Raw genomic sequence first — 19732 nt, 5'->3', positions numbered from 1 at the left:
TCCCCATCACATTCTTCCTAAAATGATGTTTCCCCATTTTCATTATTTTAGAATTAGAGGAAGACAAACGAAAATGATGTTCCCCATTTTCATTATTTTAGAAGTTTGTACAAATTCAGGGTCAAACTGTTGGCATTTGAATACTGTCCACTAACTTGTGAACAGTAAAGTGATTGCTAGAAGACATGATTTCCACCATCCTGAAATACTACTATGCAGACACTACAGAACTACCATGAAGATTATAAACAGGAAAGTGTCTCAACACATTCATGGTATTAGCACAAAACTTTTTCAATAGTACCTTCGTCCAATGTGTTTATGCCTAATTAATGCGGCTTCCAACCAATGTGTTAGTATCTATATCTTACAAATTTAGAAGAGAAAATACTTGTGCATATGACGTATCTTTTTATTAGATAAATAAAGTAAAAACCAACCTGATAGTTACCATCACCTTGAACCTTATTCTCAACTAGACCATACAATTGCAACCTGAATGATAAAATAATTAGTCCTAAATTTAAAATGCTATTAAAATCAAACATTCACAAGAAGGAAGAATATAACCAAATAACATTACTGCAAAAGTATTTCTTTTAAGAAAAGGGAGAAGTGGAGATGCATTTTGGTAAAACAACTCAATCAGATAATATTTTGGCTAAAGATACCGTTGAAAAACGGTTGAGGAAAGGGAAAAAAAGGCAATTACTTTACCAAAATGGATCCCAGGGAAAAAAGAGTAACTACTTTACCAAAATGGATCCTAATACAAGAGTTCAAATATTTTACAAATTTACAAGAAAAAACTCCTAAACAAGTAATTTATCACTGTACTTTAAAAAAGAAAAAAGGAATAAGGTGCAAAGCCCCCCCCCAACAACCAGTGGAGAACTAGGGTGATAAAGTTAATTGCCACAAAATAACAGAATAAAAAAAAATAAACCAAGATGCCATTAGCTATATAAAGGAAAATTTCAATCCAAACCTATCAAGCAGCCTTTGATGGTCAGATGTCTCTTCATCAACTGATGGTATTACCGCATTAATTTTGGGTACATGCTGCACAATGCAAATCACCAAATTAGCAATGTCAATTCTCATCCAACCCATTGTTATTGGGTTAAAGGTTAAGAAATCACATCCATATGCACAAATAGAATTTTGTCTTTATTAGTTACATCCATATAAAGTAGTGGCAAATGTTGAAACACCTCAAGGAGTGCCAACTTACTAAACACTACAAATGCTAAATTCATGTGAAGAAAATATATCAAAGAGTTAAATTCAGCATGTGATAAATAGAAATCTTTCCATTCCCAAAGTATTGTGTACCAAAAGCATAAACCAACTCAACTAAATTTCATGACATTCATCAGAAAGTTTGGTAATAAATTCGAAAAAAATTACACTGATCAATTAAATTAAACATGTTAAGCACATACTTTTTTTTCAATCGTGGGGAGAAAAAGAAAATCCTAACTAAAAACACAATGACTTCATCAAAATTATGATAAAGATAAAATCAACTAGATTTTGAAAGCAAATTATGTGGCAAGTGATGCTTCCACTACCATGTGGTAACTTCAGTTAAAAAATAACAAGAAAATCCTTCAAATCCTAATAAATAACACAACTTTCCAAGACTTGTACTCACAGGAATAGCAACCATGTCATTCAACCTCTTCTCTACTTGACCATCAAGATCAGATGACTGGTCTATTATATCAATACGTAACATATCTTCACCAAGAGAAATTTTGTCACCCATGCTAGAGGTGCCACCTTGTTCACATCTACTTAGGAAAGAATCATCTAAATCGCACTTCCCCTGATTAACTTCATTTCTTTGTCCCTGGTTTTGATCTATGGTTTTTTGGTCATCTTCATTATCTACACAATTCAACACTTTTACATTAATAAAAGCCAATATAATAACTGAGTCAGAATGGCAACTTAGAAGTTCCACTATCGGGACTATGTCGCCTTCCTGTAAGGCCAGCCCAATCTTGAGCAAGAATGGAATCTTGGTTAGGATTGTTAAATCCGGATGCCTCTGCAGCAGCAACTCGTGAAAGTTCCTCTTGAAACGCATGTGCAATAACCGCATCATTCTCTTTACATTTACAAGTTCAGGTTCATGATAACCCTCTCTAATATACCCAGTTTGACTACTGTCTTTTTCATACTGAGTAACACTTCGACTGGAACTAGAGTAGTTAAATACACAAACTTGTAGGTCTTGGAGACCCCATCGAACAACATCAGGATCTAAATCACATGTAAGCATTATTAAAACTTCAAAGGTTTAATACACAAACTTGTAGGTCTTGGAGACCCCATCGAACAACATCACAGATTATTGAATTAAATACCATTAGTTTTGCCTCCATATCTCTAAATATAGCATGCTTCAAAGGTTCCAAACTTCAATCTTTCTTTTCTCATTCCAACAAAAACTCATTTAATGTTCTAGGTTTCTATCAAATTTACGAAAACTTCCAATATCAGAAACTTTAAGGGATAATTTTTAAAAAGAAGAAAAAAATGATTGAACAATGAATGAACAAAGAATCAGAAAAAAATGGTAAAATTGGAGATTAAAAATAGAATCTTGAAATTAAAAAAAATGAAATGAAATTTAATCTGAAAAAAAAGATAAGTAAATAATTAAAAAATACCTGAAATAAAATGATAGAAGCGAATGAAGAGAAACGTAAGCATGGAGGAGAAGTCGAAGCCAAAGCTAAGACCTTTGGCTGGAAGAAGATGAAGGCGAATCAATTTGGCTTGATTTGGGGATATGAAATCGATGGGAAATTTTTGGGGAGAAGAAGACAGTCTATTTTGGTCTCAAAATGTGAAGAAGAAAACGGTAAATAGCTATTCCAAGCTAAAACCCCTGAATACCTATTACAGCTGCTGAGGGAATAAGGGTGTAATAGCAAAACCCCCGAATCAGTAAACAGTGAACCAAACGATGGAATAGGGCTGTAATTACTGTAGCGCGGGAATAGGCAAGGAATGGAATGGCTATTCATGCCAACCAAACATGTTTGGTTGGGTGTATTGGCATAGCCATTACACCCCTAATCGTGGGCCCCACTCAATACATTGTTTGGTTGGGTGTATTAGCCTAATTCGGGTCTATTACATTACTGATCTAATCCCCAAATTCCACCAATTTCCAATCCTTTCCTTGTGCTCAGTTTAGGTCCAGATTGAGTTTTTGTCCCTGTTTTACCCTCCTGATTCACGCTTCTGTCTTACCCAAAATCCACCGTCTTCTGTTTCTTCCTTCTACCTTTCTTTTCCACTCTCCTCACCTTTCTGTCTTACCTTTCTATCTCCACCGATTCACGCTTCTACCTTTTTGTCTTACCTCTCTTTGGCATCACAACTGGACTTCGAACACCGATCAGAAAGTAGCCTCCTTCTCACGTTTTCCGTTCCTCTCCATCGGTGAAACTGTGTTCTGTCCATTGGAACCGATAAGGAAGATACAACCTTATTTTTTATTTAAAAATATGTTTTCCCAATGATTATTGGATTCAATTTCATCCTTTTAATAGTTTTGTTTCTTGGTTTGGAGATTTAGAAATTGGATTAAAGGAAACAATGGAACACGGGTCTTTCAGCGATAATAGTCTTGCCACTTTTTCTTTAAGCGATGAGGATCATACCATAGCTAATTTGTTAGATTCAATTTGAATCAAGAGTCAGTTCACTCACCTCTGTTTTTGCCTTTGATTCATCTTTGGGTTTTCTTTGTTTTAAGTGATTGTATTGAAAGTGGAAGCTATCATTTTATGTTGTGCACCCAAGAGTTACATTCGTGGCTACGATATTCCTCATCCTTGAGGCTCGAGTTAATATTAGAGTTCAAACCACCTGGTAAACTCAATATAACACTCTTTTCAAGTACTTTGGTTGGGTTCAAGTTCCTTTAGTTGTTCTATGTGAAAATTTGCGGTGATCCGACAAGAGAGGTATTGAAAGATGCATGTCAAAATCTGATGTTGATGTGTAGGAATGTGAGGTGCACTTTTGACAAGGCTGTTGAAGATTTTAAAGCAAGCAATGTTGTGAAGGCTATGAAAATTGATTCACAAGACAGTAGTGGTGATGATTCAGAAGAGAGTGAATGAAAATGATTTCCTACCATCTATCTTTCACATCTTAAGACTATCATGTGGTCATTAGCTCAATCTAAATTACTTCTTTTTGTTATCATATCAAAAGCTTTTCGTTTGATATCTCACTTATCATCAACTATTTTCATTAGATTTGCAAATTAGAGTTGCCTATGCAAGCTATTCGGTTTACCTTGCTTGCACAAACCTATTTATATTTAAGGAATGAGTTAGGGAGAATACAATAGCATGTTGTTAGCATCCACTATTTCAGGCTGTGGGGATTTTCTATTTGGTTTCATCAAGTTCGAAGTTGTTTCTCTGGCCCGACAAATGTGGTATGGATCTCCAACAGTAGCTTTTGAACTCGATTATCTTCTTGGGGCGTCCTCACCGCTTGCTAGCTTTGCATTAAGCATCGATAAACATCAACCCAACCATTTTGTAACAGTAAATCGAAATCATATCTATTCCTTGAGTTATCAATTACAAATTCTAGGATTACTGTGCATATGCTCCACAATCAAATATAACAACAATACACAATATTCTTATGCACATTTCCCCACAAACTATAATATTTCATGTCTTCTACATTAAGATTGCCTCACGGTGGTTTGAACACTTCTAAAACCAAAACAGAACCACACAATCAACTAAGCGAATGATTGAGTTTGGTTTGCATTTGTTTTCGAACCTATAAAATCTTTCTTTGCTTGCTAGAAACCTCTGAAGTTATTTGAAATTGTGTTTAACTTCATTGGGCTCATTGCTTGGTTGTCTCTTCGGTACCAAATCATTATACATTTGTTTCTTCCATTGTGAGCTCCTAACTCAACAAAAACTAGTAGTTTTCCAACCAAGATGACACTTGTCTACCAATATAAATATTTCCTCCTTAGTGATTATAGTGAGGGCATATTTGTTGTCAATGTCCGACTTTGATGCAACATGCTAATGTGGAAAATAAATAAAACAAAGAGGACATATGATAGGGCACTATGTGAAGATTGTTTTAAAAGTATGATCTAGATGTAAGATATGTTTTTTAATAGCGCCATATCTTCCTTTACTAACTCAACTTTGTTGTTTAAATCAGTTTATTGCCCAATTGTTCAATTAAGAAAAATAATGTGCTATGTTAGTGCTAAGGCAATGAGATGTCGTCCATATACTTTGGGTGGAATTGCAATAATAATTTTATTGTTGCTGTAGTAGTTTGTATTGATGATCTTTTTTTCAGTTTCATGTTGTCCCTGAATTGTTCTCAAGTCATAGTACCATTACTTGTGTAATAGTTACATAAGTCATATATTATTATTCTGACCACTGTTGTTCCAGTAAATTGATGTTCTATGTGGAATTTTGTAGGTATTGGACTGTTAGCTACCGATTTGCTCCAGATATAAATCGTTGGCAAGCTGAAGCTGTAGTTGCAATTCAAGAGGTTTGGTAACTTATCAAACCTTCTAAACTAAAGAAAAATTGTAAGACATATATATGTTCTGTTTTTGTTTTTGTTTTACTCCATAGTAATGTTTGGAGAGTTATATTTTGCAAGTGGTGATGTAGTAAGTTGATTTTTATTGGTATATTTAATTTGAATTTAGGATCGAATTTCTTAAGTTGATGTAGTTCGAAAATTTTAATCGAATTTTTAAAAATTGGAACATTAGATATAATCAAGTAAAGAACTTGATTAAAAAACAAATATTCAATATATTAAAATTGGATCAGTAGATATAATACAATGAATAAATTGTAAGGTGATTAAAATTGAATGAATAAATTAGAAAAATTTTATTAAAAATAAAATTAATTAAATGTGTATATTCATATACACCGCATTAATTAAAAATATTTTTAAATAATTAAAATAAAAAATATTATTTTAATAATATTACATATATATCGACTTTTGAACCAGTGGCAATTACTTCAGTACAAAATAAAAAAGGTAATTAATAAGCAGGCTCATTCATAATTTTTTCCCCACAAAATGAATGATGTTATTTGCAAACAAAAGCAGTCCTCAAAAATCTTCTCCCAAATTTTTTGTGCCATTGATATAAATATAAACCGGTTAATGTGGTATATTAATATATAAAAGGAAATGAGTATATAAATTCATATAAGAATATTGATTATTAAGAATTTTATTAAATTATATATTTTAATTATAATATATTTAATATATTTAATAATAATTATGTTTAAATATGATTAAATTATTTATTATTGATAATAATAATCTTATTAAAATTTAAATAACAATAACAATAATCATTTACCAAAATAAATTTATGCTAAGGGTATTCTAGTCATTTTAGTTTTTTCCATTATGCTATTACACCTCTATTCCATTCAACCAAACACAAGATTACTATTACGCCTCTATTCCATTACATTCAACCAAACAGTTGATTTGCTATTATACCTCTATTCCATTACACCTCTATTCCAGTACACCTCTAATCCAATACACCTATAATCCAATACAGCGAACCAAACGTGTGCTGAATACCTAAGGGTGTAATAGCAAAACCCCCGAATCAGTAAACAGTGAACCAAACGATGGAATAGGGCTGTAATTACTGTAGCGCGGGAATAGGCAAGGAATGGAATGGCTATTCATGCCAACCAAACATGCTCTTAGTTTTTGCAAATTTACAGGTATTCGACCATGAGTTACCAATTACTCAGTGAACTTCATCCTAGGAAGCAGCCAACAAAAATCAAAATTAGGGTGGCAAGACTTTAGGCAGCATTCACTCCAGCTGGAATCGAGCAGACTACTGAGCCTGGAATTTGTAGGCACCGACGCAGGTGTTTTTCAAATCTTTCAAATCCATTGAAGTAATACTAAATTTTTTTTTAGCAAGAATTACCTGTCTACTTTTAATGCACCATTGTAGAACAATGCGATGCATTTCTTTGTTAGTGCTTTTGATGCTCCGATGTTTGTGTTAGAAAATATGAATATCACATGTATATATATATATATAATAATAGTAATTACATGTTTTTAATTATTATAATTGTCGAAACTATTTTTTGAAAACGGGGTCGACTTTAATTTTGAAAACGAAAACGAATATGGGAGTCACCACCGATCTTTTTTGATGAGGTGTAATCAGGTCACCTCGTAACAGTTTTTTTTGAATAGACGATTTGATTTATTAAAACAACGATTTTGGTCCACGAAATTCAGAAATATGAGTTTAGGAGTCGGTTATGTACGAGAAAGGATTAGAACCCTCATAACGCCCAAAAATTAGTACCTAATTGATTAATTAGTGTCTTAGTGTCGAAAAATTGAGAACTTTGAAGAGGTTTAAAATACAATCCTTTATCAAAATATTGCTTAATTGTAAAAAAAAATTGAGAAAAGGGCATATGTCACGTTAATCGGGAAAAAGAATTTCGTCCCGTGAGTTAAGACACAATGTCTTTAAATTCTGGATATGCGAATAAACATCAAAAAATTTATTTTGAAAGATGCTTTAGTTATCTCAGTTTTAGAAAGAAAACATCTTCCGTAAGTTAGAACACGATCTTTTCATATTTTTCGAGATTTTCTTATTCACAAAAAGAAGAGTTCGTTTATTCGGATTTATTGAAAAAATAGAGACCCGTAAGTTAGGATACGATTTCTCAAATCTCAAAACACAAACAATGTTTATTTTAAAGAAACAACATTTTTTAATGCGTCGAGTAAAAATGAAAAGCGGTTTTGTGGTAAAATGTAAAAATGTTGAATTACGGTGTTCGTGTTTATAACAGAGTAATAAGCGTGTTAACATGAACGAAAATATGGAGAATAGAAATAAAATAAAAAAACGAGAGATAAAATAATGAAATAATAAGAACAACAAACTTGAAATCTGAAGTTAAGGCCTAACATTACGTAAATAAATATGGTATAAATAATTTACGAACAAATAATAATAACGACGATGATACTGATAATAATAATGATAATAATTTAATGTTTTAAAATTATACAAAAGGATAGAAATATATTATTGACACCATTTTTTTGTAAAAACATGGCCGACTTAGATTTTGAAAACGAAAACGAAAACGAGAGTCGCCACCAATCTTTTTTGATGAGGTGTGATCGGGTTACCTTGAAAAGTGGTTGTTTTTAATAAACAATTTAATTTTATTAAAACAACGATTTTGGTCTAAGAAACTCAGAAAAACGGGTTCGAGAGTCGGTTACGTACGAGGAAGGATTAGCACCCTCGTAATGCCCAAAATTGGTACCTAGTCGATTAATTAATGTCTTAATGTTGAAAATTGAAAACTTTAAAGAAATTTAAAGTACGATCCTAAAAAAAACTCTAACGGCATGGATTAAGATTTAAGAGGATATTCGGCTATTTGGTCCAACGAGAAATCGAAACCCAGCACATTAGGGCACGTTTTCTCGAATTTCCAAACGCAAAACATTGCCTTATTTTGAAATTTTTAAAAGGATATTTGGCAATTTGATCGGACGAGAAAAATCGAAACCCAGCACATTAGGGCACATTTTCTCGAATTTCCAAACGCAAAACATTGTCTTATTTTGAAAATTTTAAAAGGATATTTGGTCATTTGGTCGAATGAGAGAAATCGAAACCCAGCATATTAGGGCACGTTTTCTCGAATTTTCAAACGCAAAATATTGCCTTACTTAGAAAAATTTTCCTTTTTGAAGTATGGTGTTAATATGCATAATAGAATAATAAACATGATAATGTGAATAAAAACAATATGAGCAAAAACGAAAAATAAATAAATAAATAAATAATCGAATCAATTATGTACATACAATAACAAGTGAATAAAAACTAAAACATTAAAAAAATGGACATATAAATAAATAAATAAATGAACAACAAGTAAAACAATAATAACAATAAAGAAAATAGATAAAAATTATAAAATGTAAAAATATGTGTGTACATATAAAGGAAATATATATGTATGTAGATACATAAAATTATGAAAATATGAGAAAAATATGTATATATATATTTTTAAAATTATTAAATATAAAAGTTTATGTAAGTATGTATATATATATATATGTATATGAAAATAAAGTATGTATGTAGATATATATAGATTATAAAATATATATATATAAAAAATACAATTATGTATATATACGTATATATAGATAAGTTATAAAAATATGTACACGTATATGTATATATGTATATATTATAAAATGTATATAACGTATATATATAAATTATAAAGTATATAAAGTATAGAAGTATGCATATATATATAAATCAAAAATATGTATGTATATATAATTAAATCTAAAATTTAAAAATGTATAAATGAGCAAATAATAATAATAATAACACAAGATTAATGGTATAATATAATAATGATAATAACATTAAAATAATTAATTAAATAATAAAATAGCTAAAAACATGGACTAAAATGAAATAAAAATGAAAAAATTGGGGCGGATTCGAAAATAAATAAAAGGGGAGGACCACATTGAATGCGCGAATAACAAGGAGGGACCAAGTGGGCAATAATCTCATCCCTCCAAAACGCACAGCTTCAAGGTGGGTCGAATTGAAACATGAAAGAAATTCCAGGGCCAAATTAAAAACTAAACGAAACTTGATCGCAAAATAATTACAAAGCGGAAGGGCTGAATGCGCAAATAGACCCTTCCGCAAAAACACGCGGATCCTCCTAAGGGTCGAGTTGGGTCGGTTCGATCCAAGTCAAAACGACGTCGTTTTAGGCGTCTAGGGCCACTCCAAAATGGTACCGTTTTGGTACCTTATATAAACCTCAAAATTTCCAAAAAAAACTTCATTTTAACCTTCCCCCTAAAAACAAAAAAGAAATCTCTCCAAAAACACCTCTCCCCTCAGTGAGTCCAGCCAGAGGTTCGGGCAACTTCCGGTCACCGGCCACCGTGTCGACCGCCAGCCGTCGGCAACGGCGCCGCCATATGCGGTGGCCGAAAAAGGGTAAAATCACTGGTTTAATCCTTTCAAACCCCCTAAACTCAAATCTGAGTTCAAAAACTTCGACGCATTAACAAAAATGTCCCAAAAGCTCAAGAAACCCTTCGGTTTCCGACCGCCTATCATCGGAGGTGATTTCGTCGGCCTTCTTCGGCGTTGAAGATTCGAATACAGGTAAGTTCCTTCCCTTTTTTTTATTTCCGTATGTAAAAAAAACAAATAAAATAAAATAAAAGCAGACTACAAAACGAAAGCAAAAACTAAAATCAATAGATGTAAACCTTTTGGATTTTTTGATTGATTTTTTTTTGTTTTCTTTGTATTCGATTGTCCGAAAATGTATTCCTCCATATTACATTGATTTGTTTGGCTTTTATAGCCATATTACATTGTTTTCATGTTACTACCTTTTTCTGTTTCTTTCTCTGCCTTTTTTCTTTCTCTTCGTCTTGTTTTGCAGGGCTAGGCAAGGTCAATGGAGGTGACCTTGCCATTTTGGTGCAAGAGACCAGAGGACAGAGGCAGACCTCGGGAAGAGGCACCTCGGGTGACTCGAAAGGGGGCAACGGCGCGAGAGGAGGGGAAGGAACCCTAGGGTTTCTGAAAAATAATTAGTTTTGGGCTCCATTGGGCCGTTTAGGATTTGGGCCTGGTTTGGTTGTAATTGGGTCTATCGGGCTTAATATGTAATGGACTGTTTAACATATATTTTTTGGGGGTTTATTTATTTTGTTTTTGGGTGTTTGGTCTTATTGGGCCCCGGGCTAAATTGGCCCACTATATATATAATAAAATAAAATAAACGTATATATATATATATAATTTAGGCACATAAGTATACGAAAAATATAATAATAATGGTATTGACAATAATAATAGTAATAATAATAATAATATTTTGAAAGTATAAAAGATAGAAATAAATAATAAATAATAAAATGACATAATAAGATAAATATATTTAAAATATTTATATAAATAAACAAATAAAAATATAATAATGCAAAACTAATTAATGTAATAATATAGTAATAATGATTAAATAAATAAAAGAAAAAATAATAATAATAATTAATTTAACAATAACATAGTAAAAAAATGAAAATAAAAAAAGAAAAAAATAATGCTAATAATGAAACACAAAAAAAAAGGAAAATAAATACTCAAAAAAAGTTATTTAAAAATACCAATTTAATTAAAATTAAATATAGAGATTAAATAAATAATAAAAAAGAAATCGAGAATTTACCTAAAACCCAAAGTTACGAGTCCGATCGAATGGGCTACACAACTCGGACTCTTTTTTTCTTTCTTTTTTTTCCTTCCCTTTTTTTTTTGCCTGTTGTAGATTGGGCACAGGCACCGGCTGTTGGGCTGGAGCACCTTAGCTTCTTCTTGGTGGCCCTCTTGGACCCTCTGTTGGATTGGGCCTCTTTGTTGGGTCAGCCTTTTTGCTATTTTCTTTTTTTTGCCTCTTTTCTTGGGTTGCCTGCGTTGGGCCTGGAGCCTGCTGGCGCTGGGCTGGCTCGGGTCGAGCTGTGTGGGTCGACCGGGTCGCAGGTCAGGTCAGGTTGACCCGATTGTTTTTATTCCTTTTTCTTTTTCTTTTCTTCTTCTTCCTTTTTTTTTCTTCCCAAACCCTAGCTTGTCACCACCTCCTTCACGCTTGCTTGCCAGGCCATTGTTTCCTCCACAGTGGTCTTGACGGTCTTAAGACGCCCTCTTGTTTCTTTTACTTTCCTTCCTCTTTTCTCTCCTTTTTTTCGAATTTTTTTCTCTTTTTTCCCCCTTTCTTTTGGGGATGAAAACCTCCTTTTATACTTGATTTTTTTTTTGTTTCTTTTTGCAGGTAGCTAGGGAGGAGGGAGGCCATGCCCTAGGCCCGTGGCCGAAAAATCGGGGGGTTAGGTGCGCAAATCATGCTTGGCTGCCAGAAGGACCAGATTGCAAATGCAACAAAATTTCTAAGGCCAAAGTGTAATTTTTAGGAATTTTAGGATCAAAATGTAATTTTAAATAAGTTGAGGGATTAAAATATAATTTTAAAAATTTTAGAGGTCAAAATATAATTTTAAGAAAATTAAAAGGTTAAAATGTAATTTTATATTTTTGGATTTTATTCGTCTTAGGCCCAAGCAAAATAGGCCTATTACAATAATAAAATATTAACTCAAATTAAAAGTGATCTAATTTTATTAAGGTTTATTGGGCTTTAGTTATTAAATAAAGTATGGTTCAAATATGTAGAGATACACTAAAACTAATTTCTATTTTATGATGGGTTGATTAGAGATTAGGATTAATGTGCAAAAATTATATATTAAGGTTATGGTCCCCAAATTACACATACGTAACTTTTCTAATAACTCATCTTTAAAAATAAGAGTCACTTTCTCTAAGTTACTTGTGTGCAAATTTGGAAGATCAAAACCATAAGATTCGAAAATTTCAAGAAATCGATGGATTCAGGTACGCTTCCACATCTAGTTTTGCTCTTGATTTATTCTTAATGGTTTTACATGACAGATCCTGATTTATTAAGTTTTGTAAAAGAATTTTACAATTCTATAACAAATGGCATCCAAGCTTCGTCGTGTTGAATCATTGAAACCGAATTGATTCTCTATTATTTTTAGGTTGAACCGTTTTTCAAATTTTATTAATTTGATATTTTAATCTAATATTTTAGTTATATATATGTTAATTTTTGAATATTCATATATATTAAAGTTTTTTAAATCTTGATTATTTTTAATTTTTAAGGTTTTGATGTTAAATTTTTAATTTTGATGGATTTTAAATACGTGTGCTTTAATTTTCATTAGACAATCAAATAATAATAATGGCGATTGAATTCTACTGCTTGAAAAACCTGTGTCAGGTAAATATATATACATATTAATAGAATTAAAAAAAATGTGGGTTTCATGTTAGACCTGTCCATGGGCTGGGCGGCCCGGCCCGGCCCGACGGTCCGCCCGAAATATGGGCTTGGGCAAAAAAAAGAGCTCGGGCTCAATTTTTTTGGCCCGGGCCCGGCCCGGCTTGGCCCGAATATAATAAATATATATTTTTTATTTTTATTTTTTAATTTTTAATTTTTATTTTTTAATTTTTAATTTTTAATTTTAAAATACTTTAAAAATATTTTTTTTATTTTTTTTATTTTTAAAATATTTTTTTGTGTTTATTAAAAACCGGGCCGGGCCGGGTTCGGGCTTGTTATTTTTTTTTCAGGCCGAGCCTGGGCAAAATTTTAAGCCCATATTTTGGGCCGAGCCGGGCCCAGGCCTAAGAGTCGGGCCAAAAAAATTTTCCGGGTCCGGCCCGGCCCATGGACAGGTCTATTTCATGTGTAGCATGCGCCGAATTTTGAAAAAAAATTTTAATTTAGTTTCGTTTGCCGCTTTTTTTTAAAAAAATTAATAATAATAATAAGTTATTGTTCAAGGTTTTAATTGTTTTCGGCTTGACCATGGAAACAACATTAATTCATTGATATTTATATTAGAGTTTACATGCTTAAGAAAAAAATGGGTTTTAAGCTAATCAATTAGATAATTTTATAATTTAGTAGGTAAAATTAAGTTTTGATGGATATTCGTTAAAATTGTTAATTGTTTTATAGCTATATATTTAATTTTATGGATACTTTGGGGTTAAACTCATGTCAACACAATACATGTTTAAATTTTTTATTTTTTTTAATTTGATTCTATAATATTTGGTTTTTACAGTTTATGATTCTAAATATTTGGTCAAATTATGATATGGTTTAGAATAAATTGTGGGATATGCCAACTATTATGATTTTGTTTTTAAGATATTTAATTTAATGGATTTAAATTTTGATGTAAAAGAATTTTGGTTGCATAGGTTTTATTTTTATTAAGGATTAATCAATAAAATATTAAAGTTTTCAGTTTTTATTATGCTATTTAGGTAGCCTTATTTTGAGTTATTTGAGAAGCTGTAATGCAATTGAAAATTTAGTTTTGACCTTTAATTGTTATGAAAATTTTAAATTTGAATGTTGGTATCGAAACCATTTTATACTTTAAAAAAACATGGATCGACTTTGAAACGAAAATTGGAGTCGTCAACGATCCTTTATTGAGGTGTGATAGCCTCACATCATATATATTATGCTAACATTCATAACTTTTTTAATATTCCATCTTTAGAAAAGAGAGAGTCACCTTCTCTGAATTACTTGTGTGCTAATTTGGAAGGTCAAAATCATAATATCCAAACGTTGACACCATTTTTTTTGATAAAACGGGGTCGACTTGGATTTTGAAAACGAAAATGAAAACGGGAGTCGCCACCAATCTTTTTTCGATGAGGTGTGATCGGGTCACCTCGAAGAGGGGTTGTTTTTAATAAACGATTTAATTTTTATTAAAACAACGATTTTGGTCTACGAAATTCAGAAAAATGGGTTCAGGAGTCGATTACGCACGAGGAAGGATTAGCACCCTCGATACGCCCAAAATTGGTACCTAATTAATTACTTAGTGTCCTAGTGTCGAAATTTGAAAACTTTGAAGAGTTTTAAAAATACGATCCTTAAAAGAAACTCTGATAACATGAATTGAAATATAAGATTCTCTTGTTCCGAAGGAATATCACATCCAGCACGTTAAGACACGATACTTTAAACCATCGAAACCAAGATCACCTTATAGTTTAACGAAACCATACTTCGAAGTTTTAAGAGGATATTTGGCTATTTAGTCAAGCGAGAAATCGAAACCAAAGACGTTAGGGCACGTTTCTCAATTTCCAAACGCAAAATATTGCCTTATTTAAAAATCTTAAAAGGATATTTGGCTATTTGGTCGAGCGAAATCGAAACCCAAAGACGTTAGGGCACGTTTCTCAATTTTCAAACGCAAAGTATTGCCTTATTTAGAAAATCTTTTGAATAGTCATGAGTACAACACTTAGAGATGTGCATTTATTTTGTTTGGGAGTAAAACAAAGCGGATTATATCGAGCAACGTTGAAACATCCACGATACAATGACATGAATTAAAATATGTAGCGCTACAGGACAATAATATCTGAATACAATATCATGCAAGTGAATGCCAATGATATGAAAACGAATAAGCGAATTAAATTAAACACAAAGGCAATAATTTTACAACATTCATCATTCAAATTCAAACATCGATAAATAAAGACCAATAAATTAAACAAAAATTTAGAAGGTATAAAGCAAATTAAAATAAAATAAAATAAAATAAAAATTTAAAATGATAATGATGAGTTTAAAATAGATAATGCAAAACAAGAATTTTAAGGTTAATAATATACAAAAAATTTAAAAATAATATATATATATATATATATATATATATATAAAAGATAAAGCAAATAATGTGTATATATATAAAAGTACGAAATAGGTAATAGGAAGGAAAAGGAAAATCTTTGAAACGAAAAACAAATAAAACATTTTAAATAAATAAGTTGCATTTAAAAGATATATAAAACAATTTTAAATAATAAAACAACTTTAACTAAATAATACATAAAATGAGTTCAAAATAAAGATAAAAATGACAATCTAAAAGGAGATAGTAGAAAGCAGTTTATAAGATTTGACATATATAATACATCTTATCATAAAAAGATAAATAATAATAAATAATAATTTATAAAAGCAAGTCAATATTTTATATAAAAGTTTGGAATGTAATATAGGAAAGGAAACTTAAAACGTTATATATAAACAAAAATGTTTAATATAAATAAAACGTAAAGTAAAAAATAAAAAAATAACAAACAATGATAATAATAAAACTGTTTAATGAAATAATATATATAGAAAAAGAAAAGAAAAGAAAAATATAGCTATACGATAAAAAACAAATAAAGATGAAATTAAGACAAATAAGAAAAACTAATGATAATAGACAAAAACAATTTAAAAGAAAAAAATCAAAAATAAATATTTATAGAACCAAGGATGAAATTGGAAATTGGCTAGAATCAGTGGGTTAAAACCATAAATAAATAAGAGGTATTAAGGGTCCAAGTGGGACAGGCTATAAATATGAGGGACTGATTGGGAAAATATCCTCAACCCTCATGCATTGAGTCCCAGCATGGACTAAAATGAAACGCATGAAGAATTATGCCACCGAATTAAAAAAAAACCAAAGACCATATCGCATTAAGGCGTCGAAGAGAAGGAACCAATTGCATAAATTACCCCTTTAGGGTATGAATGCGCAGCTCTTCCCCTTCAAACGACGCCTTTTTGCGATTGTTATAATAGCTACAGTTTTTTTTGCTGTTTCATTTGTTACAAAGAACAGAAAAATAAAATGAAAGAGGGCTTCCCTTTTCTCTGCTAGGGCTCCAAGCCTAGCTTTGGAACCCCGCCGTCGTCCGCCACATCTCCACTGCGGCGCCACCAAGGACGGTGGCCGGAGTCACACGGAAAAATAGAAAGGTTTTTAGCCCATGCCCACAAAAATGGGAAAGAAAAAGAAAGTCTTCCTCATCCCCTCTCTGAAACTCGGCTCCAGCAACGGAGAAAGGGACTCCAACGATGGGACCGTGACGCCCAGGTAAGCTTTTTCTTGCTTTTCTATTCTAGTTTTCGTTCAAATGGATTTGTAAAAAAAAATAAAAAAGAGAAAAACAAATAGGAAACAGTAAAAGATTTTGATCAACCTTTTCAAATTTCTGTTCTGCTTTTTGATTGCTTACTGTGCGTAAAAAAAATATACAACGAGAACATTTTGGCTTTTATAGCCGTATTACAACTATTGGTTTTTATTTTTTGTCTTTTTGCTCTTTATTTCGCCGGATTCTTCTGTTGCCTTGCATTTATTTTTTTCTGCAGGTGTCAGAGGCGTGGAAGGCCAGTGATAGGCGAGTGGTGGCGGCGAGCGGCGCAGGCGCGCGAGGAGGCGAAGCGACGGCAGTAGCAGGGCATGCGGCTAGGGTTTTCTGCTGCTAAAATTTAGCTGAAAAATTTGCTTTAGATTTTGGGCCATTTGGGCCCTAGAGTTTTGATTTATTTGGGTTTAAATTGGGTTTATATTTTTTTTGTAATTGGACTGTTGGGCAAGGGCAGATTTTGGGATTTACACCAAAGATTTTAAAAAATCGATAAATTCAAGTACACTTTTACATCTGACATATCCTAATTTATTAAGTTTTGTAAAAAAAAAAATTTACGGTGCTATGACGTTTCGCCCCAATATTAAAACAGTTCGCCCCAATATTGAAAGAAGGCGGTGTCTACTCCATCAGTAGGTTCCCAGTGAGACAACAACTATAGCTATAATGCAGTCCCTGGAAACCATATCTAACTAGAGCGACCCAAGTTCTCGAGCATCAAATGCTCGCCTTTACGTTTGACTTTTATATCTCATGGCTTTTTGCATCAACGAGTCAAACATCATGACAAATATTTGACAGGTATGTTTTAATATACTCATTGATTCTCTTGAATACAATAATATCCAATAATATATTTAATTAATTTCTATAGATGTTGTTGGAGTTGTCTCATCTATTGTTCACAAAGATTAGATTGACCAATAGAGCCAACGATGAGGAGAAATGAGAGATTTTCATTGAAGAAGGAAGGTATAATCAAAACAAAAATGAAATTAAAATTTAAGTAAAGAATCGAGGGGCATTCCAACTAATACTCCAGCTTATTTATCAATTATTTGCTCCAATTAAGATAGTTCTTTACGCTGATATGTTAAATACAATCAGTGAACAGCAGCTACTTGATGATCATGATCTTACTTAGATCTTATGTACTATCTACTTATTGAATGAATGTAGGTGAAATATATCTTGCCTCAAACTCATCCACTAAACTTTATTTAGATCTTCACATTTCTGAAAGTAACTGAGCTCAAATAATGGTATATATTTTGATTAAAACTTTACATATCATCTCATTTTATATGGCCTATATTATTTATACTAGCTTCCAGTTTTCCTCCTCCTATATAGTTGCAAATGTGATCCAAACGAAGTGCAATTCTTCCGGAAGAAGAAAATCGTCAACAACCAGCTCTTCAAGAGAGACCCAAACAGAATGCAACAGTAGCTGACCTACTCGCTACACAATCAAACCCCAGGTTTGGTTAAACGGAAAACTAAATGGGAACTAACAATTAATCATGGGATTCTGTGATCTATCATTAAATCAATGACTTCTCTTTCGCATATGCTTCCTAAATTTTATTTGTTTTGCTACATATATTAGTGGAATTACAACACTTAATAAAACACAGCCTGACATAGTTATACTATACTTGCTTTCTGGTTAATTTTATCCCATTATCCCATTGTTGTGAATTTCTCACGGCATTGACGTTGCTAATTTCCATTTCCAATGCTTACTAGGGATTTAGTGTTTCGCCTATTTCCATTAATTTTAACTCTTTTTAATAGTTGACCATTTTCATCTATTCTTCATTTTATTGCTACTGTTTTTTGTAATGATAGATGACTGAACCAGCAGCACTTTTTAACATAACATCATCATATTTGTCTTAATCCATTACTAATTTTGGTCAGATTTGATTATATTAGGATAATACTATAAGATAGCATCTGCAACAACAAGAGCTAGAGACATGAAACTGTTTTATTTCCAGTCATGCTTTTCTTCAAATCCTGTCCTGCTACTTGTATGACACAAATGTGTGCGGGTACGACTCTTATTCTTCAATTCATATATATAATGTGTTCAAAAATTAGAATTTTACTTTCTCCATCAGAATTCAGAAACAACTTAAATAGTTACTTCTACTTCTCTTTCTTTTTCAGTTACAACTCCACACGAGAAGCATTCACCACACAAGTGCAACTCAAAAAGACCTCTATCATGACAAGAGGGTTCTAAAATCTTACAATTTTGATGCCTCCCTCTTTGTGAAGCTATAGCTATAGCTGAAAAAAATGGTGTATGCTAATGAATGAATTAGGGGTGAGCATTCGATCGAATCAAATCGAATCGAATCGAAAATTTTCAAGTTAATCGAGTTTTCGAATCTCATTTTATCATCCTAACTTTATTTGAAGTTTTCTCGAATCGAGTCGAGTGAGATGGAATTCGAATCGAATCGAATATATTTGTTCGAGTTAAATTTTAAAAAATAATTTTGGGTCCTTGTAACCATTGTCACCCATCGTAATAAAATTTGTCCACCTTAATCAAATTTTTTATTAACTTTCATCACCTCATAATTTATTTATTAATTTTTATATATTGGTTAGCTTCTTTGCTTGCTTAGTTGTTTCAATTATCTTGATTCTTGTCACTATGTATTTTGGAATTAAAAATATATTAAATGTAAAAATATGATTTTTTAATAAAAGTTATTTTAAAATAAAATGTTAAATTGAACCAATATAAAATTTTAACACGAATATTTATGGCATAATTAATAATTCAATTTTAATATAAATATTCAATATGGCTAAACAATTCAATAATATAAATAATATAAAATGTAAAATTTAATTTAATAATATAAGCAGTAGATATAAATAAAATTATTACTATTTATGTTTAGTGATTTTTTGGATAATTTTGATTTTTTATTTGAGAGTAAA

General features: G+C 31.5%; 1 protein-coding gene and 1 long non-coding RNA gene across 11 annotated transcripts; both read left to right on the top strand.

Annotated features, from left to right (window-relative positions):
• The first annotated feature begins 2687 nt into the window (after positions 1–2687).
• On the top strand, positions 2688–4430 carry LOC105771034 (uncharacterized). Its single transcript, XM_052630984.1, is given in 5 exon segments — positions 2688–3691; positions 3694–3718; positions 3828–3857; positions 3859–3891; positions 3971–4430. Coding segments are annotated over 5 exon segments (339 nt in total). The 5' UTR covers positions 2688–3618; the 3' UTR covers positions 4149–4430.
• Positions 4431–16383: 11953 nt separating this feature from the next.
• LOC105765772 (uncharacterized) lies at positions 16384–19263 on the top strand. Of its 10 annotated transcripts, none has more exons than XR_001124879.2 (5): positions 16391–16710; positions 16989–17569; positions 17643–17740; positions 18122–18825; positions 18944–19263. It is a non-coding gene; the product is annotated as an uncharacterized LOC105765772 (long non-coding RNA). The 10 variants fall into 10 exon arrangements; XR_008196221.1 differs by having other exon boundaries at positions 18103–18825; XR_001124875.2 differs by having other exon boundaries at positions 16385–16710; positions 17643–18825.
• The last annotated feature ends 469 nt before the right edge of the window (positions 19264–19732 follow it).

Source organism: Gossypium raimondii, chromosome 5, assembly GCF_025698545.1.
Source record: "Gossypium raimondii isolate GPD5lz chromosome 5, ASM2569854v1, whole genome shotgun sequence".
NCBI lineage: Eukaryota > Viridiplantae > Streptophyta > Magnoliopsida > Malvales > Malvaceae > Gossypium > Gossypium raimondii.
This window is presented reverse-complemented; position numbering and strand designations above follow the sequence as displayed.